Here is a 25622-nt window from a genome sequence, read left to right on the forward strand (position 1 = left end):
GCGTTATGTTTTTTTCCTTCAGCAGTCTGTCTTCATTTGTGTCTTCATTTGTGGGATGCTCTTTGACTGTGCGCCTACTGTTTTTTTTTCTGGGAGAAACTTTCTAGCCAACAAAAAAGTAGGCTAATAGATGCAACACAGGTTTCAAGGGAGATAAGAAGCTATGCATTAGGCCTATTAGGTCTATACATTGCAATATAATCCTGCATTTCGATGGACATTCTCTATGCTTGTTTATGAAGAAATATTTGGACATTATTAAATTATATTTTCTTTTTTAAGTAATCATCACATTTCCTTGGCCTGAGATAAGTCAAAGAGCCAGGAGAAACTGGCAGGCATGGTTTAGTTCTCTGATAACAGCTGTTATCCCTGTGGCTAAATTTTAGCCACCACTAATAATAAATAAATGGGAGTTAATGGAGGAGGTGGTAATCTAAAGCTGCTAATATTTGTGGGACAATATTTAAAGAAACATGTTGGTTTTTACACACTGCTCTGGCAAAAATAAATAAATAAAATCTGAAAATCACATGGAAAAAACATCTAGGCCTATTTGTCTGATCTGTGGATATAATCTCTCACTTTGAAAAAATAAATAAATGAAATGAATCAAAGGCAATTTAATCAACATCAGCCTACGCTACTTTCCTAACATCAATTTTAACGATTGTGTGGCTTTTGATTAAACAGTAAAAACTGAGTATCTCATTGTCTGGAGGCAGACGGACGTGTAATTGTATTCACCAGCAGATGGGGACAAAGTGTAACAGAGGGAGGTGATGCCTCGGGGTACTACCCTGCTCCATCACTGATTTCACAGTGGTTGAACAAGTGAAGAAATCATGAATCATCACTAAGGACCATAACCGAAGCTAGACATTATAAGCCGGTTATACAAGTGAGTTGCTCGCCCTGTTGCTAAAGCTAGTCATTTGGAATAGCTGTTATCCAAGTGAAATATTTCGCTGTTATTTGAATTAACGTTGGTGAACTGGGGGCCTAGTCTGGGTCTTTAGCTGCCTCTGACTAACGTTAGCTAGCTAGCTAAACCTACCTAGCTAGCTGCCAACTTATAAACAGACGCACTTGACTTTTGTGAAACATGGCTGACAATGGAGCACACCCAGCTGAAGAGGACCCAGCCGCAGCTTTCCTGGCTCAACAAGAGAGTGAGATAGCGGTGATTGAGAATGACGGCGAAGGATTTGGAGAAATGGAAGGAACGGACGGCCACCAGTCTCCCATACATCCCCCCAACTATGGTAAGTTTGTGAATGAGCTAACGTCAGCTAGCAAGCCGACGAGCTAACGTTAGTATAACTAAAACTAACTAACCTACTTACTGGTACTTGGGCACTGTAGTGCTGCTAGTTAGCTAATGTTAACTCTAGCTCAATTCACTCATAATAGTAACAATAGTGTTACTAACATCAGGCAGTTTCGTTCATGGTAACTTTGCCATAACATTACTCATACAGTTAGCTGACTAGCTAACGCTAGCGCGTTTGCTGTAAGTTAGCCTACAACGTAGTTTGACAGCTTGTCCTTCTGTCCTTTTAGCGCAACCAGGTCACACCAGCACCACATCCACATCTCAAATATTGTGACATGTGTTCTTGATTATTCGAAGGGCTAGCAAGTAATTAGCTAATAGTATAGTAGTAAATAGTAGTAACATAACTAATGTTAACTGTTTACACTCTTTCGGAGAAACTGTTGTAGTGTAACGAAAATAGTTCCACAGACAACAGTGGCCAGATCACATCAGTGCCCAAACAGGTGCTCCTGCATTTCTGTGGTCCTATAGTTAAACAATACACCTCTGTCAAAGTGACACAGTAGACGAGGAGGAAGGGTAACTGCAAAACGCCAAGAAACTTTGCTTAAAAGACAACTTTGTGTTTTTTCTGATAGACGATTTTGGAGAGGAGCCTGCCACTGTGAATGGGGATATGTTCCAGGTGAGTTTCTCCAGTATCCTTAGCATAATTGTTCATTGATTAGGTAAGTCTCTCTCTCTCTCTCTCTTTCTGTGTGTGTCTGAGCCTCACTTTGAACAACTTTTTGAAAAATCAAATAATTTCTTATTCGTTTTTATAGTGGCAGTGATCTGTTTAATAGATGTATCACCTGCAGAATATTTTGATCTGGTAGTTTTTTGCAAGGGGGTAATTTTTTTTAATTTTCTCCTAAAAGGAGTCCAATGGCCCAACAGACAGCTATGCAGCCATCGCCCAGGTGGATCAGCTGAGGCAAGAGCCAGAGAGTCTTCGCAAGTGGAGGGAGGAGCAAAAGACACGCCTGGAGGAGCTAGGTGAGCAAAGATTCCTGTCCACTTCCTACTTTGCAGCTGTAATGAGCCACTGTGATTCTGTTTTTTGGATTTTGTCATTTACATTTGTATTATTTACCTTTTTAAGATCTATAATGCAACATCTACTTGAATGTTCTTACTCTTAGAACCGAAAACAGTCTTTGTACCAGAGAAAGATTGTTTTGAAGATATAAAATTATGTCAATATAACCATCTAATAATCTGTCAGCTCTTTTCCCCCTTGTGTATTAACCATGGGAATTCACTAACAATGTTATTCTCTGCTGTTGCACTGTAATAAGACACGGCATCCAAGGCCGCGGAGGCAGAGTGGAAAGAGAAGGCCAGGAAGGAGCTGGAGGACTGGCATGTGCACCAGAATGAGCAGATGGAGAAGAACAAGGCCAACAACAGGTTAGTGTCTGATTCCTCCCCTGTTAACATGCTGAGACATAACTACAGTTGGTGTATCCATTTTGTCTGAGCTGTAATCACAGTGGTAACGTTCCACTAATGTTTAGTAATTACACAATTAGCTCAACAGCCTTGCATAACATCGGAAGTAATAATAATTCAGAATTTCAATCCAATTTTATTTGTATAGTGCATTTCAGGTCACTCAAACACACTTTACATCAACTGAGACACTTTATATCAACAAGAAGCAAGACAGGATAAGGCAAATAAAACCCTAAACTTTATCAGATCAGGTGAAGGCCTATTTATACTCATATTTTGGAGACTGAATGCTCAATGAGCAATGTGGAAATTTGGAGCAGTTACATTTGGCCTCACTGCGTCAAGGGATCAAATGGTTTGTTGGACTGATTTATTTAACAGATGGATATTTTTAATTATTAAAAACAAGAAATATGCTGATCAGAGTTGCATATTGCTTATGTAAAGACAATCTGTCATTTTTTACTTAATGCCTTCGACTTAAAGACAGTTATTTTAGTCTGCTAGCAGTCTATGTTGTACACTATGCTTAAGAAAATGTTGCAGTTTTTCCTTTTCTTGACCAGGCTAACCCCTTCTTCTCTCACGCTTTCCAACAGACTCTGCCCAAGTCTGGCACGGTATCACTCTGCATCTATCACTCTAGTTTAGGCCAATTTCTGCCTCCGTGTCTTTGTAAGCACTGAGAGAGAATCCCCTGATGAGACATTAGTCTAGTGTTGTGATTCCAGTCAACACACCCAGAAAACTAAACAGGAAATAAACTAGCGAGACGGAATGCAAACAGCAGAATGAAAATGTCACTGTTTTCATTCACTTTGCAGTCTAGGCATAAGACATCCTGTCTTCGGCTAAAAAAAAATGCTTAGCCCATCCAAACTTGTTTATCAGCTGCAGTGCATTACAGTAGTATTGGCTTTGTGTATTTAGTCCTAAACCGTAGTCAGTTTTTATTTCCATCTCATTAGAGCTATCTTTCTCTCAATTGCTTACATCATCCTTTTCTCAAGCTGGCCCTAACTTCTCTCTGCTTGTTGTTTGACACTGAAACTGTTTTCCTTTCTCCCTCTCTTTCCTGCTTTCTTGGCCTTGCCTGCGTACTAGGATTGCTGACAAGGCTTTCTACAAACAGCCCAACTCTGATGTTATAGGCTTTGTGTAGGTTTAGAATTCTCATGCTTTTTAATGTCGTATGCCCCACATACATGAGTTGCCACTAGTTCCTTATTATCACTGGATGCATGCCCCAACTCTAAAAATACCACAATTAGTTTTTGAAAGATTGTTTGATACGGTTTGCATTTGATTACTGTGAATGCTAACATAGGCCTAAGTGCTCATAAATTCTGGCATCCATTGAACATGGCTCTGATGGGATGTATGGTGATCATTGGCAAGAAATGCATGAACGTGTTGTGTAGTGGACACAAAGATGCTATTCACATGATTTAACTTTGTGGTTGAGCACCATATTTTGCTCGGACATGGTTTGCTGGTGTGGAAATTCTTCTTTAATGCCTCTCATACTGGGACTCATCCATGTCTTCCCCTGGTCTCCCTCCCTCCTGTAGAGCGTCAGAGGAGGCGTTCCTGGCAGAGTGCGACGGTGACAGCCCAGGATCCGAGTGGGAGAGAGTAGCCCGCCTCTGTGACTTCAACCCGAAAACCAACAAGCAGGCAAAGGATGTCTCTCGGATGCGCTCTGTCCTCATCTCCCTCAAACAGACGCCTCTAGTTCGCTAGAGCACAATGCAGGGAGAATTCTGTCCTAGAAACATTGCCTTTTAAGTTTTAAAAATCCAGTTTGCATCACACGAGTTTGTATGCCCTTTTCCATAAATTTCAGAACCTTTCCTGGTATGTTTATAACCTTTGAAAACAACAGCCTCTCCCATCTTTCTTAATGCCTATTATATTGAATATTGATATAATATACTTTACCTCACTCTCTTGGGAAAAAATGGACTGCTCTATTGTTTCGACATCCCTTAGCTAGTCACAACTTTATCTCTATACTGAAGTAAATATTGTTACTGTAAGTTACACATTTTCCTTCCCCTTTAACTTTACAAGGTTATTAGGTCAACTTTATTGCATGCCTCTGCCAATATTTTGGATGTGCTATTTTTAGTTGTTTTATAAATTTGCATATTTGGTCAATAACAGCCACTAACTTAGTCTATTAAGCAAGCACTACTTAGGAATAGATTGTAACCACCTATGCCTGCCATGAATGAAGAACCATAATCACAAATACTTTGTTCACATTTGTTGTATGATATCCCTAATTACCATATTTTAGGTAGCTAACAGTCTTTTTTCTTTTTCAAATACATAAGCTTGTGGCCTTTTTGATCTCACCTCTTACTCCAGCAACTCCAGTTTGTGTTTTTAGCCAGATGAATTTCCTTCCCAATTGGGCAATTTTTCTGCAAAAAAGTTAAGTATACACAACCAAAGAATTCTGCTATAATCTAAATTTCCACCACACTTCACATTGATTAAGGGTGTGTGCTACAGTTTGATTTCTCATTTCATTGATATTCTCAGCAAAACAATTTTGTGCACAGTTTGTTGTACACCAATGTAATGTTTTACATTTTTTTTGGACAGCAATGAATAAGGTGTCAATTTCAACGGTAATGCCTATATATCGTTTCACATGTTGCCTATTCGGACATGAATCCTGAAAAAAGTGAATGTTAAAAAGGGAACTGGAAAACAGAATAAAAACAGACAATGGAGTATGAACACTTATATTAGCTCGTCATTAAATATTTCCCACCCTTAACAGTTGCCATGGAGGAGCCCTTGAACAAGTCACTTAAATGCCCCAATTTATCCGGCGAGACTGGTTATCTGTGTGTGTTTTGTGTGTACGCGTGTGTATAAACCCTCCTTCCCTTTGCACCTACTTACCCAGGCCATTACTGTAAACAAAGTAGAAAAAATAATAGCCAGTGAAATGACAGTTATATAAGTAGATGTCCTCTGAATACACTGAGCATGTAGTTTTGTCTCTCAAATATATACAGGACAACCAGAGCAGATTCCATTTTATGTCAGAAGATACAATGATCTGTGTTTTATTGACAGGAGACAACACAGTGACAGGAGACAACACATGGTGCAAAATTGTGGTTCCGACATATAGGAATAATTTAAAAGAAATGAGCAGCAAGCACCAAGAAACTGGCAATCCATAAATTATCTGTGTTTCATGTCAGTACTATTGTTACATAACTACATTTGATCTACAGTTAGATTCCAGTTTGCTTACTTGCTGTGGGAGGGAGTAGTCTATGCTTTGGTTTTCCATAGTGGCAGCCTCAAGCATAGCACAACTCCTGGTGCTCAGAGGAAGATAAATCTTGTGTTGGCCTTTACATATCTGCTCAACAATCCAAACATACATTTATTCACCACAGTTCTTTCCAACGGTAAGATCAACCTGATGCCATGTTGAACGGAGGCTGACAGAGGTCTGGAATTGCTCCATCTTCATTGCTTGGGTTTCAGAGCTGTTGTGAAGACACCAACAATAATGGCAACTACAGTGAAGCCTTGAGCAAAGATGCGCCCCCTCATCAGCAGCTGGGACTGTCTGGTTTTGCCTTGATTGAAGGCGCGGAGGCCATACAACAAGGCTCCTGCTGTTCCCAAACAACCTGGAGAACAAAAGACAGTCACAGTGTTCAAACAGGATCTTATGTTCACTATGGAAAAATACTCTGGCACTGGGCAGGCTGTCTGTTAAGATAAGATAAGATAAGATAGCACTATTAATCCCCTTGGGGAAATTCAGGTGCCACAGCAGCAATTGGCAGAACAGTACCAAGTCCTATAGTGTCCTATGGTAGAACAAAACTACATACTATTCAGACACTGTAGGCTCCCTATTCCCTATTGTAATATTGGCAAATACAATCCACATTTTTCCCACATTACACAGTAGCCGTCAGGTCAAGCCACAACATAACATTTTGTCAAGGACACTGTGGCCCCTCCAGTGATTCACAAACAGGCAAAGAGTACACCACTAAAATTTACTCATGTACGAACGAGATACTAGCATCAAATTGTTGTTGGCAGAGTTTGGCATATGCAAGTTGGCAAATAAATCTCTTGTTAGCTAGCAAGCAACTTACTTTCGATTGACAATTTCCTGAGGCAGTCTATAAGCGTTTGAGTGAGGCAAAACTGGGATGACCAGTTAGGATAATTTAGCATAATAGAGAAGACAGCGCCAGCGATTACAGAATGTAGAGAAAGCTTAACACAGTTTTCCACTGTTTTGGTTAGCTAGCTAGCACTTGGTGTAACTATCTGTGCAGTCAGTCCCTTATGCAACTCACCTATCGGGACGAATGGGTTCTCCTTGGTTTTTCTAATAAACTTTTCTTTGAAGGTCTCTTCTTTGAGCCTCGGTAAAGGAGAAAATCCTTCAATAATCGGAGGTTGAGAAAAGTCAAAAGGGACAGCTGCCATCGATGGTGTTTTTGATGTCTGTTCTGGGACCGCTGGGGGTGTAGCAGCCGCCATGCTTCCCGTGATGGAGGAGAGTACAAAACGGAATTACACTTCCGGTTAAAGTTTGCCCTCAGACTTCAAAATAAAAGCGCTAATGCTTGGTTTTTACATCAGAATAAAATACAATATGCGAGTGAAGGAAATATATTGAGAGTGTATGGTGTTAGTGTACCTCCTTAGTTTCCTATATTGCTATTAATTTTTGGTGCAAGAATCAATATCCAATTACTGATACCATCACTCTTTGTGTTTAGTAACTGGAATGGAGTTTCTTGAATGAGAACGGACTAAATTCTGAATACAAAGGGAAGCCTATGATTTCCATTTGACAACATGTATTTTATGGTGCCTCCAGTAAAAGTAGTAGCAAAATGAGCTTCTGCCTCTGATCAACTCATCAGTATTAGTAACTATTTGGTAACTGGAATTCAGTTTCTGGCATTTATTCAAAATAAAGCCTACAGGCATTGGGCATACAGTTCTACAACTCAACAAATATAACTTGAAGCAAGCTCTCCAACCATCTAAGGCAGTGCAATTCATGATGTCCTAAGACTGCATTTTCCTTGATCTTGAGACAAGTACTATGGCCAGGGAGATTGATTCAGATTCAGTTTGTTGATGGTGGCAGAGTAGCCTAGTGGTTTGAGAGGCCGTCCTGTGACCTATAGGTCTTAGGTTGGATTCCAGCAACAGACATGTCCTGTGGAAGTGTCCTTAAAATACATACCTGCAATCAAAATCTGCTTTTCTCCAAGACCGTACTCTGTACAGCTCTGGTTTACAAAGGAGACTCCTCATCAGAGACAATATTCAATATTTTGGTACAAGAACTTTACAAAAAAAGACACCACAGAAGTTCATCTGACAATTTTCACCAAATTTGGGGATTTTTGTGGGGTTTGGAAGTTTATATTTCAGTTATTGAGGTCTAAAATAGTGGTGAACCTGCACAAAATGGCGACTAACAATCAGCAATAATGGAATAAGAGGCAGAATATAAGGTATTTACACGTATCAAGGCAGGAATCACATTGGACACATCAAAAACACCATTATTCTCCTATAAACCAATTATTGACCTCTGTGCTACTGTTGTTGGAAAATTCATATGGTTTCTTCTGACACTGACATCATACACATACTGTGCATTGATCTATTACATTTCATTATGAACTGGGTTTTTTTTTAAGAAACCTCAACATTATGCACCACTCATGTATATGAATATTGCATATTTATGATCAGTAGTCATCTCAGTAGTAGTCTTAGAAAAACTTTGTTCCTCCTGTATGCAGCAATTACTAAATATTAAAAAAAAAGAAGAAAAGAAAATTATTAAATCTTTATTTACGGCACTGATGACTGGCTCCTCATATGGTATTTCTGGTGTAAGAGCTGCAAGCAGACCATGGTGCCTGTTGGAGTTAACTGCAGCCACTGACCGGTCAGTTAATAAAAACAGTGGATGGTAAAAATGCTTCTGTGATCCAGCTGACAGTGGCCCATGTGACATTTAGCATTGGCATTTAGCCAAGTTACACTTAATCAAAATCCTAAGACTTTTCTTACTCAGCAGCTAGTAATAAGTTATAGTTAACAAGTAATAAGTAGTTTTATGCAGAAGCCCAGCTGTGCACATGCATGTGACTTGCAAAAGCTGTCCAAATGTTCATGCTCATTGATGAACAAAGCGAAAATGTTTTATTTCACTAAGAAAACTCAGAGGAGATGACTAAAAGGAACCAAACTTTACATCACTTCACAGGATAGGTGTATTGAGTCTTGACCTCTGTCCATGGCTCGGGAGTCACTATGTGGAGTCACAACCTGGCACAAAGCAAAGACCAACAACCAAACCAACCAGCAAAGTTTTATAAAAGAGCACACAGAGAAATACTTTTCAATCTTTTTATTGAATATTAAGGTAAATATTTCACATTAATACAGGCTACATAAAGTAGAGCCACTATACGACATGAAATTTACTCTCATTTTAACCCTTTTTAGTATGTAAACAATTATACATGTATTTACCACTCTAAAAGGTTCTGATTTCTTTCTCTCTTTAGGTAATCATCATCTAGTTCTGGGCCGAGTTTAAATAGCTACGTCATGTTGAGCCCCCCTGCAGCCCAAGAACGGTGTATGTGGGTTTAAGTCAAAATCGCTAAACTACGCAGAGAATGGATCCTGTTGAACAGGTGATCACGCATGTTTGTTTGCATCATCAGGACACTGATAACAGCCCTCGCCAAATTTCTTATTTTCTTATTTGAGATAGGCACATCAAAGAATGGTGTCAAGAGAACTTCCAATTCTTCAACCTCTGCTCTGCACTCTCTTGTCTCTACTAAAGTTAACATGTTGCAGTTTTTTTTTTCTTTGTCACATCGGTGTTATTCGTCAGTTGGTAATTGATGTTTGCGCTGTGGGTCATGCTGTGTGCGTTTGATTGCTGTCGACGCCGTCTAGTTGACGTGGTTCAGGTGCACATTGCCCACGTGAGGCGCCCAGGTACCAGGCCACACCTGAGGGAGAGAGGCTTCTGTCAGAAGAACTGTCGATAAAACTTAAATCTGACTAATGACAGAAATCAACACAAGCTTTACGTCGGCCTAAACATTAAGCATATGACTAGACAGACCAGTCACGCTAAAAAGGGACTTCACCTGCTGTGGGTCAGAGTTATCTGCGTTGTTTGGGACCACTTTGATAATGGGGCTCCATGCGGGGTCACCAGTGTGCAAGCCGTTGTACATTGGTCCCCCCGGCCCCTCTGCCATGGGAGGATGAGGGGGCAGCATGGTTCCTCCATACATCGACATGGGCATCCCCTGGAGAGGGACATTGGTCATTGGTAACCTGTTTGCAAGTGAGAGGAACAGGGTTCCTTTTTCTGCAGAGGTTTGCATTTGTGTTACCTTAGGGAAGTCCATGTAGCTGTTGGGCATGTGCTGGGGCTGGTGGTAGTTGTTAGCAGGGTTTGCAATGCCCGTATCATCCTGCTCCATGGGCTGGTGCTGAGAGAAGGCCGACTGCTCCGCCTGCAGCTGAGGATGCATCATGTGGCTGCTCATCAGGGGCTGGGACCAACCAGACATGGCCTCTGTCACAAAAAAAACACAAGAGGTTAGCCTCATCAATGGATGTCACTCACCAGCGCACAGTAAAAAAGATTGTGTAAATATGTGATTGTAGTGCGACTAAAGACAAGCTAGTTTTGTAAAATCACACTACTGAAATTACATTCCCTTTTCCCACTTGTCTTAATCGGAAAAAAATATTTTCTCTCTCACCAGACGCACTGCCAACACCAAACGACCAAATGCCGCCCTGTCCGACAGACGCCGTGTAGCTGGTGGTGAGGAGAGGTGGGTTGACTGAACCCGTCTGCCTGATCCTGGCCAGCCGCTCTGTGCCGATGGGTGGGGGAACCTTCCGGTCCTGCTGTGTGGAGCTGCCAGGCTTGGGCTGGGGAGGAGGGGCCACAGCCGAGGCAGAAAGGGCGGAGGACGACACCGTAGAAGGAGGCGGTACAGGAGACTCACCTGGGAGAGAAGGGAGGGCAGGAGAATAGAGTGATTGAGTTGAAAGTAACTGAGTAATTTGCACAGCCTTAAAACAGTTAAACTGCTAACAAAAGACAATAAAATTGACAGCCATGAAACAGGGTTACAGAAACAAAACAAGCAAATACAAAAAAGACATCGGTAAAAAAAAAAACTATATAAAAAGCCTGTCTAAAATGTGTGTTAACACATGATTTTAAAGATGAAAAATTACAACACAAAATAAAACAAACACAAAAAGTGTGTGACTGGTACCTGATGTGGAGGCACTCCAGGGGTGGGGGGAGAAGTGCTGTCTGCTGAATGAGGGCGTGCCAACGGCCGTATGACCATGCAGATACACAGGACTGCCAGAGATACTGGTGGCATAGCTGGTCAAAGCTGCAGGTGCAGAAAAGAGACAGTTCACCATAGAGCACATAAAGCAAATTGCACCTCAAAACTTAACCTTGCCTTAAAGTACAAGGCCTTATCTTTCGGTATACTTTGCCCCTACCTGTACACTTTTCCACTTGTGCCAGTTTTTGATTGTTTTATATTTGCGTCTCCTCCCAATGTTGTGCCTTAGACACTGTATAATGGAGTGGTGAGGTTTATTATGACTGTAAAGCTCTCACTGAAAACTGTAGCCTGTATGCTCAGGTTCACTGACCTGCCGACTTGTAGGCTTATTCATTAGTACCGATTTATCTACAAGGCCATTCTGGGTCTGCTTCCTAACTATTTGTGCTCTTTTCTCGCTTGAATAATATAATTATTAAACATTAAAAAAAATACTTGGAAATTCCATTTTGCTGCCACAGGAACTGTCTTTAATATCTGACCCTAGGGTCAGAACTAAATTAGGCAAAAGTGCCTTTATGTATTCTGCTCCCTCTTCATGGAACTGACTGTAAAGATTTAAAGTGGAAAGAGCTGGTCTCTCTTGGTGAGTTTAAACTGATCTTTAATTTTGTGGCAGACTCAGTAAGCTTTGTTTAGTTTAATAATTAATAAGCTTTGTTTCTTTGCTTTACTTAGTCAAGATTTAAATAGGTTTGGCCCTGAGAACCTGCTGGTTCGATACTGGACTATTGGAGCGCTTACACAGAATATTTTACTTTGTTTTATTATATTTTGTTTTATAATGTTGACTATATTCTGCGTACACTGTTTTATGTTCTCAGTCTGCAACTTTTATGTTTGTCTTGCTATTTATATGCTGCTATTTTGGCCAGGTCGCCCTTGAAAAACAGATTCTTAATCTCAGTGGGATTAACCTGGTTAAATAAAGGTTATATAACGAAAAGATCAAGTATGAACGAAAAGGGAAACTGAGTTGTACCGATGGGGCTGTTGACCATCCTCTGGGAGGCAGAGCGATAGCCAGGGGCTTTGGAGCTGTCTGGGGGAGGAGGGGGCATCATACTCTCCATCTGGCCCATGCCCATGTAGGCTGGTGGGGCTGAGTAGGACTGCTCTGGAGGTGAGCGAGCAGGCAGATGGCATGCGCCCCACACCTGGTTGTTCCCCACCTGCAAGGCAAGCACAATAGATAACAACCAAAAATGATAGTTAGAGGGTGTACATATCAACTTTTATATGTTAAACGTAATATCCTTTCTACATGCTTATCCCTACATAAAAAAAAAATCCCTTCTGTCTCTCCTCCTCGTCTTATTCTGTTTCTTTTCCTAGCACTTTTGCATGATTATTCTAAAGTAACAGCAAAATTGTGAGGGTAACATGGCCCTGACCCTTGCACTCTTTACTGTATTGATTACTTGTAATTTTGTTGATCCATTTAACCTCATTCTACTGTGACATTCATTGTAAGTCACTCTGTCAGTCAGCCAAATGCCTAAAATGTAATGTCAAAGGCATGTTTATACTGTGTGTGTATATATATATATATATATATATATATATATATATACATACATACATACATACATACATACATACACATATATATATATACACAGGGTACTTGAACTCACCTGGCTATTGTTATCAAAGATGCTGCTGAAATTGAAGAGGCCTGCAGGACCAAAGTTTGGGGGCATTTGCTGAGGCTTGGCCGCACTGGGCACATGCTGCATCTGGGAACCGTTCATCATCCCCAGGTTAGAGGAGACCTGGAGAGAGCCAGGAGCTTGGGCCTGGGCCTGGGGAGGCAGACTGGTGGGCTGGGATGCCTGGGGTTGGGTCTGTTTAGGGGGTTCTTGCTGAGCATTGAGGGGCACGAACACAGATTGTTGTTGCTGCTGCTGCTGTTGTTGCTGCTGCTGCTCAGGAAGGGAATAGTAAGGCCCTGGAGGCTGCATACGGTGGGAGACTCTGGGTGCCGGGGCAGAGAAGTGGGGTACGGTGTTGTTGGGGTGTGCGACACTGTGTGAGGGGACAGGAGGAGGCGCTGAGGGGGGGTGGGAGCTAGGCTGCGGGTTGAGGAGGGGTGGTGGAGCCTCTGTGGAGGATACAGAGGAGGGAGGGGGAGGTAACTGCTGTCGGGGCTCTGGCTTGGGAGGTAAAGCCATGGCAGGGGCAGTGAAACCCACAGAGCTGATGCTCTCACTGACAGAAACAGGCTGATTCTCTAGAGGCAGAGAGGGCTTGTCTTTTCCAGGAGGGGCAAGGGCACTGGGCTCTGTTTTGGGAGGCTGGATGAGGGGCTGCGTGATGGGTCCGACTGGGTGCTGAGGGGCATTAGGGGTAATTGTAGTCGTACTGTGGTGGGCAGGAGACCCTGTGCCTCGCACTGCATTGCTACCACTAGTAACAGTGGCAGTGATAGACACGGGGTTGACCCCAGCAGGCTTGGGGTCAGGGGCGAAGAGCTGTTTTCTGACAGAGGAAGGGGTGGGGGCGCTGGGCTGGGGATTGTAGGGGCTGGGATTAGGGGTATGAGGCGAGGCTGCACCTGTAGATGTGTGAGTGTTAGGAGCGCTGGAGCTAGTGACTGGGGCTCCTGAGCTGGCTGTGTTGCTATGCTCGCTGTGGGTGGAAGAGTTGGATCTGACCTGGCCTCCACTACTGTTGCTCCCTCCATTGTGCTTGGGGGAGCTGTTAGCGCTGCCGGGACTCACAGGCCGCACAGGGAACGGTCCCCAGGTGCTGGCAGCGGGAGAGAAGGTGCCACCAAATTGGGCCATGGGCAGACGAGGGTGTCTGATCTGGTGCATGGTCTGAGCAGCCAGTAGAGCCAGCTGGGGATGGGCGTACGCAAGGGGCAGAGACACAGGGAAGGGTTGTCTCACACCTGACGACAGCCCCTTCCCCATTTTGCCCCCGGCCTGAGAGGAGGATGAAGACGAAGATGAGGAGGACTGGAAGGAGACCCCAGTGGAGGTGACCAAAGAGCTCAGGGCCTTAGGCCCAGCGGTCGAACCACTGGTGGCTCCTGTGGTGCTGGGGAAGGGAGCCAAGGTCGTCTTAGAGCCTGGGGCTCTGATGTGGTTCCGGGGGATCAGATCCTCAAGCTCTTTGGCTGGGTCTTGGATCAGAGCGTTGATCAGCTGGACTGCATGCCTTGTAGACTCTGTGCCTCCTCTGAAACAACAAGGGCACACAATCAGTAATCTATATATGCATGTGGATGAGTAACATCTCAAAATTAATTAATCAAAAGTGATTCAGGCCTGAATATGTTTGACAGACCAAACCGATGCCACTTTGTCCCCTCCTTTAAATATATCATACATTTATACAAAACAAAATGAACTAAAAAAAAAAAAATTTTGCTGAAAAGGTCACTGTATACATCTGCTGTTCAATGTTGCCAAACAAGACATTAAAAACACTTTACACTAAGCAGAACCAAAAAAAGTTAAAATGATGCAGATAAACTGTGGTGCCTTTTCTGGTCCCTAGTTGTGGTTGGCAGCAGTGCTAAGAATTTCTGTATTGACACACTGGAGGAAGTTTGGACAGCTAATTGCATCCATGTTTACCAAAAACAAATGTCTAAAATAGTTTGCAGCATATGTAATTATCACTAAACTATGAAAACACAAACATCAAGGAAGTTTTGATGATGAATGTTGTTGATGTTCAATTGCAGGACACGGAATAGTAAAATAGTGATTCAGAAAAAATGAAGTATAGCCCAATTGATTATCATGGTTTTATCAGCATGTCACAAACGATAGTTTGACAATATTACCCTCCCTTCATCATGTTCTACTCTGAACCAGGACCAAATCAGGACATTCCTCTATCGATTTTCACTGTGTTCACCTGTAACCCGTTCCCCCCCCCCCCCCCCCCCCCCCCCCCCCCCCATTTCAAAGTGTCGGATTGGACAGGAAATGATACAGGGTACTTGTGGCATGGTTTTAGTTCCATTTTTTTTTCTTGGTATTTGTTGCATTGTGGGATTGGCCAGTAGCAATGAATGACATCATCCAGGGGGGCTGACATGCTTTATTAATGTGACCAATGGAGTTGCACTCTAGCTGCAGTGGTGTTTATTGTCCACCAGAGGGCTCCCCTCCTACCTTATGGTGATCATCCTCTCTCCGTTCTTGTCCTTCTGTTTGTCCACGTCGATGTGAGCTCCTGTCACGTCCTGGATGGCTGTGATGTTGCAGCCGCCTCGGCCCATGATCCGAGACACCACCGAGGCTGGCACAGACAGCTTCTTGGATCTTCAAAAGAAACAGTGAAAGGTTTGAATGTGTTAATACTTGCTAAAGGTAACACTACTGTTTGGGATTTACATTGATGCATATGTCCATACAAATACAACGCAAATTTGTGAGCTGTGTATGTGAGCTCTGCATGTCATGGAGGTATGCAAAAAAACAAAACAAGTATTGTCTTTCTTGTCATTCTTCAAATGTGGGCACATGGAGTGAAACTTCACCATGTACACAGAAACCCAGTCAAAGGTTATGAAGTTAAACAATATGATTAAGTGAGATACTGACCTTCTGACCACTTCCTTCCATCCCTCTTCTCTCTTCTGGCCTCTCTTGGGGCTGGTGAGGCTGAGCTTACTGTTGGGGGAGGTGACGGGCAGAGACATGGTCTTGAATGGAGAGGGCAGGGAGCTGGGGGTCGAGTCGCTTGCGTCTGGAGCTCTGTGGGAGACAAAACAGGCAAAGTTCACATTCAGCTGGCCCAAAACAACGAAGAATAATCTGCTACTGTTCATCTTGGTTGACACTGATGAAACATTTTGAAATAAGGGATGAAATGAAAACTCCTCCTCTCTCCTCTGTAGTTTAACAAAATGTGCCGTGAATAGTCAGTTTACCCATAAAGAAGCATTTTAGAACTCATTGTTCCATGTGGGTGAGTAGCTGCACACACTTGGCTGTGCAATGCATGTCAGATGATAAATGCGCTGTGCTGCATCAGGGACTCACTTTTGCGTTGGTTTTGAGATGGAGACTGTGACCTTGTTATCCACCTTGCCGTCACTCTGCAGCTGAGGGCAGTGTCTCTTCTCTGGGCCGGGCAGGAGGGCCTGGGAGTGGGCTGCTCCTGAGGAGGGGGCGGAGGAAGAGGAGGAGGAGGAAGAGGAGGAGTAGGAGGAGGCGGAGGAGGTGAGGTCAGGGAGGTAGTTGAGCTCCTGACTCTTGCCCCCGCTGCTGCTGCTCTCGCTGGCACAGTCGGTGCTATCCAAGGGGTCAGAGTCGCTGTTGCCACCAGTCACTCCCCCACCCCCACCCCGTGGCTCACCGTGGATCTTGTTCTTGTCAGCCTTGTGCTGTGCTAGCGCCACCTAGAAGTAAGATGCACAGACAGATGTCATCATATTTGGGGTTTTCCATACAAATAAAAAGGTACTTCCAAGTCTGAATATATGACAAGCAAATTTGCAAGATTATGTATCAACAAAAACAGACTTTACTCACGGCTATCCATGGAAGAGTTAATGATTACCTGTGGATCCTGTAATATGATGGGTTCGTTGGGTGAGGAGTCCTTGGTCTTGTTCTTTTTGCTCTTACGATTGGCGCTGGGGGTGGTGGCCACACTAGCTCGCTTCTTACCAAAGGCGGTACTGAAAGTGGTGGAGGTGGCAGAGATACCAATGGTGGTGGTGGTGGTTGCACTCGGAGGCTCAATGGGAACGTCCGTTTCTAAGGGAAAAGCATAAAATTGAGACGGGAAAGGTGCTATTACCCACCACTTTATTCAGTACATTGACCTCAAGTCTTAGGAAACTCCAATTTTGAAGTTTCTAAGCAAGAGCCATATGAAGGATCGGTGTTGTGGATGTTAGACACTAACCTTCAGCTGAGTCCTCCTTCTGCTCCTGCATCTCAAAGCACTCCTCCTTGGTTTTCTGCTCCTCCTCTTCCTCCTGCTTCCTCTTCTGCTCCTCCTTCTTCTTCTTGCGTTTCTCCTTGCGCTTCTCACGCTTGGCGGCCAGGGCCTGCTTCTTGCTTTCCTCTCTGGACTGTAGATTGAACACATCACAGAGCCATGTGAAAAACACGTTTCAGATAGAGATTCTATCCGCGCAGGTTGGGGTTCGAATTCTTTATGATTTTTTGACATTCAGCTGAAACTTGAACATTGAAATTCATTCCAACAGCCTTATTCAGGATGCCATGACCCTGCAGAGCACAGCCACTTTACCTTCTCCAGGTCCAGCTCCTTGAGGAGGATGCTAGCGTTCTTGTTGGCCTCAGCTGCCTGCTGGTCTTTGGCTTTGACAATGGTCTCCATGCACTGGTGGCACTTCTTCAACAGCTCCTGAAACAACAGGGAATGAACAGCTGGTGTTATAAATAGCTCTACCAAAAAGTAGTCAATATTTTAGCATCAGTACATAGACTAATGACTGGAAAGTGAGCCACGTCCTACCTTGTCAGCGATGGTGGCAATATATCTCATGCACTCGATGTCTGATGGGAATTGGTTGACCTCCTTCACAAGGTACTGCACCACCTTCACATGACCCTAAACCATTAAAATACAATGGTTAGAGACCAGAGGTTTGCCAAAGTGTGGAAACATATTACCAACTACTGCTTAACAGTGCCATAGATGACATGGAGAAAAGAAGCCACAACACTCTCAAAATTAGGGTTACGGTCAACTCTGCACCTTGCGAAAGGCAGCCATGAGTGGGGTGATCTTGCGGTTGTCGGCTGCATCCACATCAGCACTAGCATGCACCAAGAGCTGGACCACATCAAAATGGCCACCGTTGGCCGCCAGCCAGAGAGGCGTGTTCCCTTTCTTGTTACGCACATCGATGTGAGCACCCCTGGAAAGACAGAAGGCAGTGTTGCAGTAAGGAATCAGGGAAAAAGACACTGCAGCTAATCCACTCAAAAGGAGAGCTATTGGCTTATGTAGGGACAGACAATGAGTCGAGGCGCTTTGAAACTGGAGAGGATAATTCCATTATCGGAGAAGTAGCAGTTGCGTACAGAAACACATAGCACAGCATTCACCTGTTGATGAGCAGCTCACAGAACTTGTAGTGGCCTTTGTCGGCGGCGATGGTGAGGGCAGTGTCTCGGGATGAGGGGACAGGAGGGGCGTTGACGTCTGCGCCTTTATCCAGCAGCACTCGGCCCACCTCTGCATAGCCTCCCGAAGCTGCCTCCATTAGAGGAGTCAGACCAGTCTGGGGACAGGGAGTGAGGAATCAGTTAGCAATATGGCCAGCTAATGCAGCACCAATAACAAAGGACGAGTGTATGGATTACATGCATTATGTGGTAGACAGCATATCATGTTTTCTCCTAACTATATTAAATATATCTGTAGGTATTGGTGAATGTGTGACACAGACTCGCACTCCTTCTTACAGATTTTTTGTAGATGTAGAGGTTAGGGGTAATTTTGGTTCTGTTTTTTTGGGGGGGTTTTATTTAATGATGAATATTCATTGTATTTACATTTTTCTAGTTGTGAGGGGCCCCTGCAGCCAAGTGAAAGCAAAGGGGACACTGTCAAAAGACCATTATATGCATTACGTTCATTATGTGGAAAACAGCACATATGTTTCCCCCTAACGATAAAGGGCTTTCAGGTGACATAACGCATGCTCTGGTGGCCATAATGAAGGTCCTCAGCGCTTGGTTAACAAAAGCTGTGAACAGATTAGTTGCGTTTCTAAATGTACAACTTGGCCATCTCAATAGAACTGAATAGACATGGTCAATTTCTGTGCTATTTTTGACTAGAGACTGATCATTTCATCACGGATAGCAGCAGCACCTGTTAGCTAGCAGACATAGTGTCTGATTAGCTAAAATACCGGTGGTCAGTTACGGATACACACTCTTTGACGCGGTTTACAGTCTTTTAGTGCAATTTTTTCAAGAGCTTTTGAAGAGTGACATGAAATCATACATATTTGAGAATGCAAAAAATAAATCTCATATCAAAGAGTGTTTGTGTCTGGATTTGGCCCAAAAGCATCTGGAATTAGCCACCAGTACAGGAACTACCACTGTCCTGTTAACACATCTAAGGCTAGGTCTAAAAGACAAGACAGTTTCCTGTGTCACAGTAACTTATATTTGGAAACAAATCTACCTAATCAGATTATTCACTTTGACTTGTAAAATTACTGAATTGACCTACACACACCACAACAATCTTTTCAGGCATTTCTCTTTTTCTTGCCTGGTTGTTATAGGCCTATATTTAGCCATTATTTACGCACAGCCAATTCTCTGGATCTCTATGATGGCGCCAGCTGTGGGTGCTAGGAGATTTGTGACACCGCTTCAAAGCCTCTAAATTAAGTATATGAGCCTTAGCGAATATGTCACTCAGATCCCTCACCTTTGCACGGTGCTCTACGTTGGCCTTGCGATCCAGCAGCAGACTGACAACCTCTGCCCGGCCCTGGAAGCAGGCCAGGGTCAGAGCCGTGTTGCGGTTGGTCTCAATTTGGGCGTTGATGTCCGAGCCCATGTCTAGCAGCAGCTTCACTGCTGGTACGTGACCGTTCATGGCTGCCAGCATCAGAGGAGAGATGCCCAGCTTACTGCCAGTCCTGATGAAGAGAAGGTTGAGAAATTAAAGTTACTAAATGATCTAAATAAATAAAACATTTAACTGTTAAATATCCACAGGGAACACCATGGAGCATGGAATGGGCCAAATTAGAATGGATTGGCCAATGAGGGAGACAAAACAGTGGATGTGATGTCAAGACAGAGCCAGGATGCAAATCTGACCCATTCCAAGGTTTTCAGATGAGCCGTTACTCCCCATAATATTTAAAATAGTAGGGCTGCATGATTATGGTGAAAATGATAGCTAAATATTGTGATCACAATCATTAACAATCACTATTATAAATAATTTTATTGCACCGTAACATATATTTTCGCTTTTATATTTATCAAGATAACAGCAGCTACAAAGTTTTGCTTCCACTCTTATGGTCCTACTCTTATTCTGTCATTTACAAAACTCAAAGAATAAATAATCACAACTTTGGCAAACAGCACAAAGAATCTACTTGTTTGTTGTCATCTGGTTCAGAAACAAAGTACCTCCAAATGACAGACGATGATCCACTTTTAGGAACTAAAACAAAGCTTTCACATTTTCAGACTCTTTTCTTCTCAGATTTTCTTCTAACACTGGGCCTGTCCATTCTTTTCCACTTTGCTCATCGCTACATTTTTCCAAAGATGGTCTATGTAAGGTTTCCATCTTTTCCACGGGCCTGCCTGCTTCTCCTTAACTGTCGTTTTGGTGGCATGGGTGCACGTTACGCATTAAAAGGTTGTGATTGGTCACACTTAACAGAAGCACTCGATATACCACACCAGGACTTTCAGGGGAATTGAAAATATAACAAACACGACAATATGCCGCATTATATGATTATTAATTGACGATCAAATCATGACAATTACATGTGCAGCCGATTGTACTGGTATTATCCATGAAATAAAATTAAATATTTTATCTATATGACTTTATAAACACCTCTGTTGGAGAGTTACAATGTTTGTTTCAGCAATTAAGCTGAGGAAAATTGGCAAAGGCACCCTCCCCCAGCTTTACCAAAAATCATCGGCCCATGACTCCCACCACCAAATGGTGAACTGTCCCACCAATACAAAGTGGTGAAATGGTGTATATATCAAGGTTCTTGCTCCTAACCTGGAGTTAATCTCAGCCCCAGCATTGAGGAGTATTTTAATGATGTTGACGTAACCCCCGGAGGCAGCCAGGCTGAGAGGTGTGTAGTCTGAAACGTTACGGTGTTCCTTATTGGCTCCCCGTAGCAGCAGCAACTCCACCACCTGACCAACACAGGAGACACAGTTACACAACATAGTTAGCATAGGGAAAATGTTTTCCCCAAATGTCTTGAGTATTGTTTGGGTGAGGGATAAGTGGGATGCTGACTCAGGGGGAAGTGAATATGTTTACCTCCTGGCGTCCCCCAGAGCAGGCCAGGGAGAGGGGTGTGTCTTTGGTTCTCTCCGACTGAGCCTCAATGTCGCCCCCTTTGTCCAGGAGGACTTCCACCACTCCCACGTGGCCCGCAGTGGCAGCCAGGATCAGAGGGGTGAAACCTGTGGAGAGCAGAGAGGGACAAGGGTTTATTGGTTACCTGGATTATAAAATGCCTACTGTAGATGCAAATCTGCTTCACCCTTCTCCACTGTTTATGATAATACTGCCTTTGCTTTTCATGTTCCCATTTTGTCACACTACGCCATACCTTTTTTGTCCCGGTGCTCAATGTTGGCTCCTCGTGCAATGAGGACAGACACCAGCTCCTCGTGTCCTCCTGCACAAGCCAGCGTCAACGCAGTGTCATGGTTACTCTCCGTCTGTAGGGAAAACAATATCTCTCAATAGGGAAGAGGTCTTTGTGTGCATGTGTATTCACTTGCATTTTGCCAGTTTTGAGGATTGTGTGAGTGATTGTTTCAGTTCGCAAGAGCGGCAATGTTTCTTACATGTGCATCAATGTCAACGGAGGGGTAGAGGGGCAGTACAGAGGGGGGCGAGGCGATGTTAGCGGGCGTCTGTGAGGGCGGCTGGGACAGGGGTGTGGGTGAGGTTGTAGTGTTCAGCATGGGCACGCGGCTGCTCACAGCTGCAACACAGAGACACAAGACAGTTCATATCACTTCAGACAACCCTTCCTGTGTGAGCTCTACTTTATCAATAGAACTCAAAACTTTCAAGCAGACTTCAAACAGATACACTCACCTGCCATGATGTCGTCCAGCGTGTCTGTGAGCGTCTGTGCAGGTGTAGCCACCATGAGCCCATCCGGGGCCTGCTGAGCCAGCATACCTGGGCCTAACCCGGCCAACTGTTGACCCTGGCCCTGCTGCTGCTGCCCCAGCATCTGCTGCCCCACCAGAACCCTCTGCAGCTCTGGGCTGGTACTTCCCGGGTAGTCTGCAGGGTTGTACTCTGGCAGGGGCTGGATGGGAACGAAGGTGGCCTGAAGAGGTGGAGGAGGAGGCTGAGGCTGGGCCTGGGGCGAAGGGGGCAGAGGAGGCTGCTGTGGGGGCTGCTGCCCATCCCTGTAGAGGATCGTTCCCACCTGAGGCAGCTTGGCATAGTCGTCATCTTCTCCGTCTGCCTCCTCCTCCGAACCTTCCTCTTCCTCATCGTCATCTTCCTCCTCCTGAAAATTGTATAATCAGATACAACTTAAGTGTCAGGGGTCAATAAAGACAGTGTTCAAGTCACTGCAGACATTTCAAATACCAAACATATAAAAGTACTGAGTTTCACCTCTTCCCCTTCCTCTCCTGTCTGCTCCTCATGCTCCCCATCTCTGTTGGCCTCTTCATCTGTGTCGGAGCTGGTGTGTGTTTGGGCCCCTGGTGTGGTGGTCAGGGTCCCCGGGCCAGACGAGGCACTACCCGGCCCCGGGCCCGGGCCCTGGCTTTGCCCAGCCTCCTGCTCCTCCTTTAAGCCCTTCGCCTCCATGTACTCTTTGGTGAACTGCTGCTGTGTCTTCAGCTGCAGCTGGCGCTCCACCTTCTGCAGCTCCTTCAGGATCTTCTTCTTCTTCTGTACCTACGAAGGCAACAGTCAAATAAATCTGCTTGTCTGACCAACTGAACTTTTGAAGCAGTGCTATAAGTAAGGATATATTTTAGTGCATTTTCTTGTAAGGCCATGTCGAAAGGTAATTGGTGCCATTACCTGCTCCTCTCGGCTCTTCTTGAGCTCCTCGATCTTGTCTTTGGTGAGCGGCTCCCCCTGAATGAGCTCTAGCGACTGCAGCTGGGCTTTTTCAATGGCGCTGATCCTCTGCCCCAGCTCGTTCAGCTTGCCCTCCGTCTCCTCCACAATGCACTCTAGGGGCTGGCACAAGTGGAAGGGTGGCAGAGGCTCTGCTTCAGGCCCCCGGCCCACTGAGCTGGGGCCACCGGGCTGGAGGGCCGCCTGCCTCTGTTTGGGCACACCTGGAGAGGAGAGAAAGGGATAGAAGCTGATTAGAATGGGGTTATACAAAAATGCCATCAGTACAGGCACAATGGTGGATTAGCTCAGAGAAATCTAAAACTCATGGGTAGACTCAAGGTTGGAGAGACGATGAGGTTTTTAGTCGTCACCTTTGCTGGAGACAGGTGGGGGTGTGGCGATGTTTGATGGGGCTCGGTCTGGCTCCTGAGGGGGCACCACCATGGCGAGAGCTTGGAATGGGACACGAGGAACCTGCAGAGGAGTGAAGGGGGAGATGTCAGTTTTAAGCTATCAAAAACAATTAATCAGACATGCCTCTTACTACAGATTAATTAGTCAGTTCCAGCAGTCATAAAATGTCTACATGTTCACCACCTGCTGTGCTTACCTGAGAGGCATCTTGCGAGGGGGGAGTGAGCTGGGAGAGATCAGGGGCTGGGACAGACAGGATGTTGTTGGGGTAGTCCAGCAGGTAGGACACCACATTGGTGTGGCCCCCTTTAGCAGCTTCTATCAGCATGGTCGAGCCATCCTAGAAAGAGAAACATGCATGGTTTAGGATTATGTATAACCAGCTACAAATGGATAACCATAAATATTCTAACTGGTCTACTCCAGTGTATGTGTATATTTATCCAGTGTATGTGTGTTACCTTGAGTCTGTGTGTAGGATCAGCTCCATGCGCCAGCAGCAACTCCACCACAGCCAGATGCCCACCAGCACAGGCCAGAGACACCACTGTGTGATCATTATTGGCTGTAGCTCTGTTCACGTTAGCACCTGGACAGGAAAGGAAGAGGAGTAAAAAACCAAGTTAAAACCCACTGTACCTTTCCAGTAGGAGATAATGGAGTCCATAACTATTCCATTAACAAATAGAGCTATATGTAAACTCCTAGGGCGTCACAGCACAATTAACTGTGTATAATTGTATATTGAAATTTTAGTTTCCACAACTAGGCATGTCAGTAGAGGTGCCTGGTACCAATTTTTCAGAACTGATACGTGTACCAAGTACTTTATTAAGTAGATCAGCCAATACATGTACCACTCACTAAAAATCAGTCACAATTTCAGAATAAAACCTATACTAATGAACATGTGTTGCAGTTTTTTGGGTAATACAAAATAAATATATTTAAGGGGGATTCCCCAAAACATCCTGTTCACACCATATAAATATACCAACATTACTTGATTCTTCTTTTTTTCCCCAGAAGTGACAATTTTGTGCTTTAATTTGGCTGGGAGAATCGCCTCACTTCTGGTATTATTCTAACTGTCTGGCTGGTTTGAGGGAGCTGCTTCACCTCTCCTCTACTCTCAGCACTGCCAGACACTTTAGCTTGGTACAGGTGGCACTTTGCTTCACTGAGATCAAAGAATCACCACACTGCAGACATTTTTCTGCATCAGTATCAGAACAGCTTCAATTGTCGATCCGAGCAAGAGTATTTGGGAGCTGGATAGACAGATATTACACTGCACAGATACATATCAGCAATCCTAAAACATTTCATTTAATGTGTGCACTGTACTGTGCACACATGAAAGTAGAAAGTAGTAGTAAAATCCAAATTGTTTTCTGAATATGAAAATGTAGAAGTCGGTCTGTTTTATCATTGTCTACTGGCATGAAACTAAGTTGTGGCCCTGAAGCATTTGATTTAGGCTGGGTTTTTGCTAGCGCACCGTTTCAAAATGTGTCTTTGCCAATTTAAAATAGACACATTTGGACAAATGTGCAGCTGTTGTGGATGACATCTTTTAAGGAAATGTCAATTCAGATTATTATATAAATTTTGACAACCTGGTAGCCTCTTGCCTCTGAAAAGTCTCTTAAAACTGCATCCATGCCTCACAGCTGCTTAGAATGATCTCTTTTGGTTTCAAGTCTGTAGCAACAACATTTTAATTTTTCAAATGGGGAAATTAAAATCACTTTTGAATGGATTCAGGTTCAAACTGATGGGTTTCAAAGATGATTCTCAATAAAATGGATGCTTTTATACCCATTTTTTAATTAGTGCCATTTTCAGCTTAACAGCCAATAACTCACCTTTGCTGATGAGGAACTGCACTGTACAGAGGTGTCCCGCCCTGGCCGCCTTCATCAAGGGAGTCCTCCCCCCTTCAGACTCATGTTCCTGGAGGACAAAAAAAAGAATGACAACGTGTTGGACACGGCTTGGTTCAGACCAGAAGCACAACAGAGGCATAGCAGGAGTTACGCGTGCCATTTGCAGCAGGGCTGTTCACACCACTAGTGCATTTCAACACGCGTTCTTACAGCTCCAACAGCCAAGACAACAGCATCCCAAGCCTGCCATTTTTAATGTCGTCTTTGTAGAAGCAATGCTGAGGGGCTGAGGGTCATATAACT

General features: G+C 44.0%; 3 protein-coding genes across 7 annotated transcripts in view; 1 reads left to right on the plus strand and 2 right to left on the minus strand.

Annotated features, from left to right (window-relative positions):
- Nucleotides 1-813: 813 nt before the first annotated feature.
- Nucleotides 814-5527, plus strand: cltb (clathrin, light chain B). The gene is made up of 5 exons (XM_071916451.2): nucleotides 814-1265; nucleotides 1918-1964; nucleotides 2200-2317; nucleotides 2620-2731; nucleotides 4348-5527. Exons 1-5 carry the CDS (start codon nucleotides 1106-1108, stop codon nucleotides 4517-4519), a joined length of 609 nt encoding a protein of 202 aa, XP_071772552.1. The 5' UTR covers nucleotides 814-1105; the 3' UTR covers nucleotides 4520-5527.
- Nucleotides 5528-5884: 357 nt separating this feature from the next.
- Nucleotides 5885-7324, minus strand: higd2a (HIG1 hypoxia inducible domain family, member 2A). The gene is made up of 2 exons (XM_071916481.2): nucleotides 7132-7324; nucleotides 5885-6444 (listed from the first exon to the last, which is right to left on the minus strand). The coding sequence occupies exons 1-2, from the start codon at nucleotides 7316-7318 to the stop codon at nucleotides 6278-6280; spliced, it is 354 nt and encodes a 117-aa protein (XP_071772582.1). The 5' UTR covers nucleotides 7319-7324; the 3' UTR covers nucleotides 5885-6277.
- Nucleotides 7325-9203: 1879 nt separating this feature from the next.
- Nucleotides 9204-25622, minus strand: part of ankhd1 (ankyrin repeat and KH domain containing 1) — a 30109-nt gene continuing 13690 nt past the window's right edge. For all 5 annotated transcript variants that reach the window (XM_078288972.1, XM_078288971.1, XM_078288970.1 and 2 more), the window contains exons 12-39: nucleotides 25299-25386; nucleotides 23892-24019; nucleotides 23627-23770; nucleotides 23388-23490; nucleotides 22975-23237; nucleotides 22558-22845; nucleotides 22021-22447; nucleotides 21765-21904; nucleotides 21524-21635; nucleotides 21229-21374; nucleotides 20956-21098; nucleotides 19618-19831; nucleotides 18273-18448; nucleotides 17920-18082; nucleotides 17677-17772; nucleotides 17449-17565; nucleotides 17098-17266; nucleotides 16747-16946; nucleotides 16227-16585; nucleotides 15786-15938; nucleotides 15354-15503; nucleotides 12858-14406; nucleotides 12203-12392; nucleotides 11134-11259; nucleotides 10606-10857; nucleotides 10231-10415; nucleotides 9979-10143; nucleotides 9204-9837 (exon numbers count right to left, since the gene is read on the minus strand). In XM_078288972.1, the coding sequence (XP_078145098.1) occupies nucleotides 9778-9837; nucleotides 9979-10143; nucleotides 10231-10415; nucleotides 10606-10857; nucleotides 11134-11259; nucleotides 12203-12392; nucleotides 12858-14406; nucleotides 15354-15503; nucleotides 15786-15938; nucleotides 16227-16585; nucleotides 16747-16946; nucleotides 17098-17266; nucleotides 17449-17565; nucleotides 17677-17772; nucleotides 17920-18082; nucleotides 18273-18448; nucleotides 19618-19831; nucleotides 20956-21098; nucleotides 21229-21374; nucleotides 21524-21635; nucleotides 21765-21904; nucleotides 22021-22447; nucleotides 22558-22845; nucleotides 22975-23237; nucleotides 23388-23490; nucleotides 23627-23770; nucleotides 23892-24019; nucleotides 25299-25386 (6306 nt within the window). In that variant the 3' untranslated portion in view covers nucleotides 9204-9777. The remainder of the gene's footprint in view (nucleotides 9838-9978; nucleotides 10144-10230; nucleotides 10416-10605; nucleotides 10858-11133; nucleotides 11260-12202; nucleotides 12393-12857; nucleotides 14407-15353; nucleotides 15504-15785; nucleotides 15939-16226; nucleotides 16586-16746; nucleotides 16947-17097; nucleotides 17267-17448; nucleotides 17566-17676; nucleotides 17773-17919; nucleotides 18083-18272; nucleotides 18449-19617; nucleotides 19832-20955; nucleotides 21099-21228; nucleotides 21375-21523; nucleotides 21636-21764; nucleotides 21905-22020; nucleotides 22448-22557; nucleotides 22846-22974; nucleotides 23238-23387; nucleotides 23491-23626; nucleotides 23771-23891; nucleotides 24020-25298; nucleotides 25387-25622) is intronic.

Source organism: Centroberyx gerrardi, chromosome 16 (assembly GCF_048128805.1).
Source record: "Centroberyx gerrardi isolate f3 chromosome 16, fCenGer3.hap1.cur.20231027, whole genome shotgun sequence".
Lineage (NCBI taxonomy): Eukaryota > Metazoa > Chordata > Actinopteri > Beryciformes > Berycidae > Centroberyx > Centroberyx gerrardi.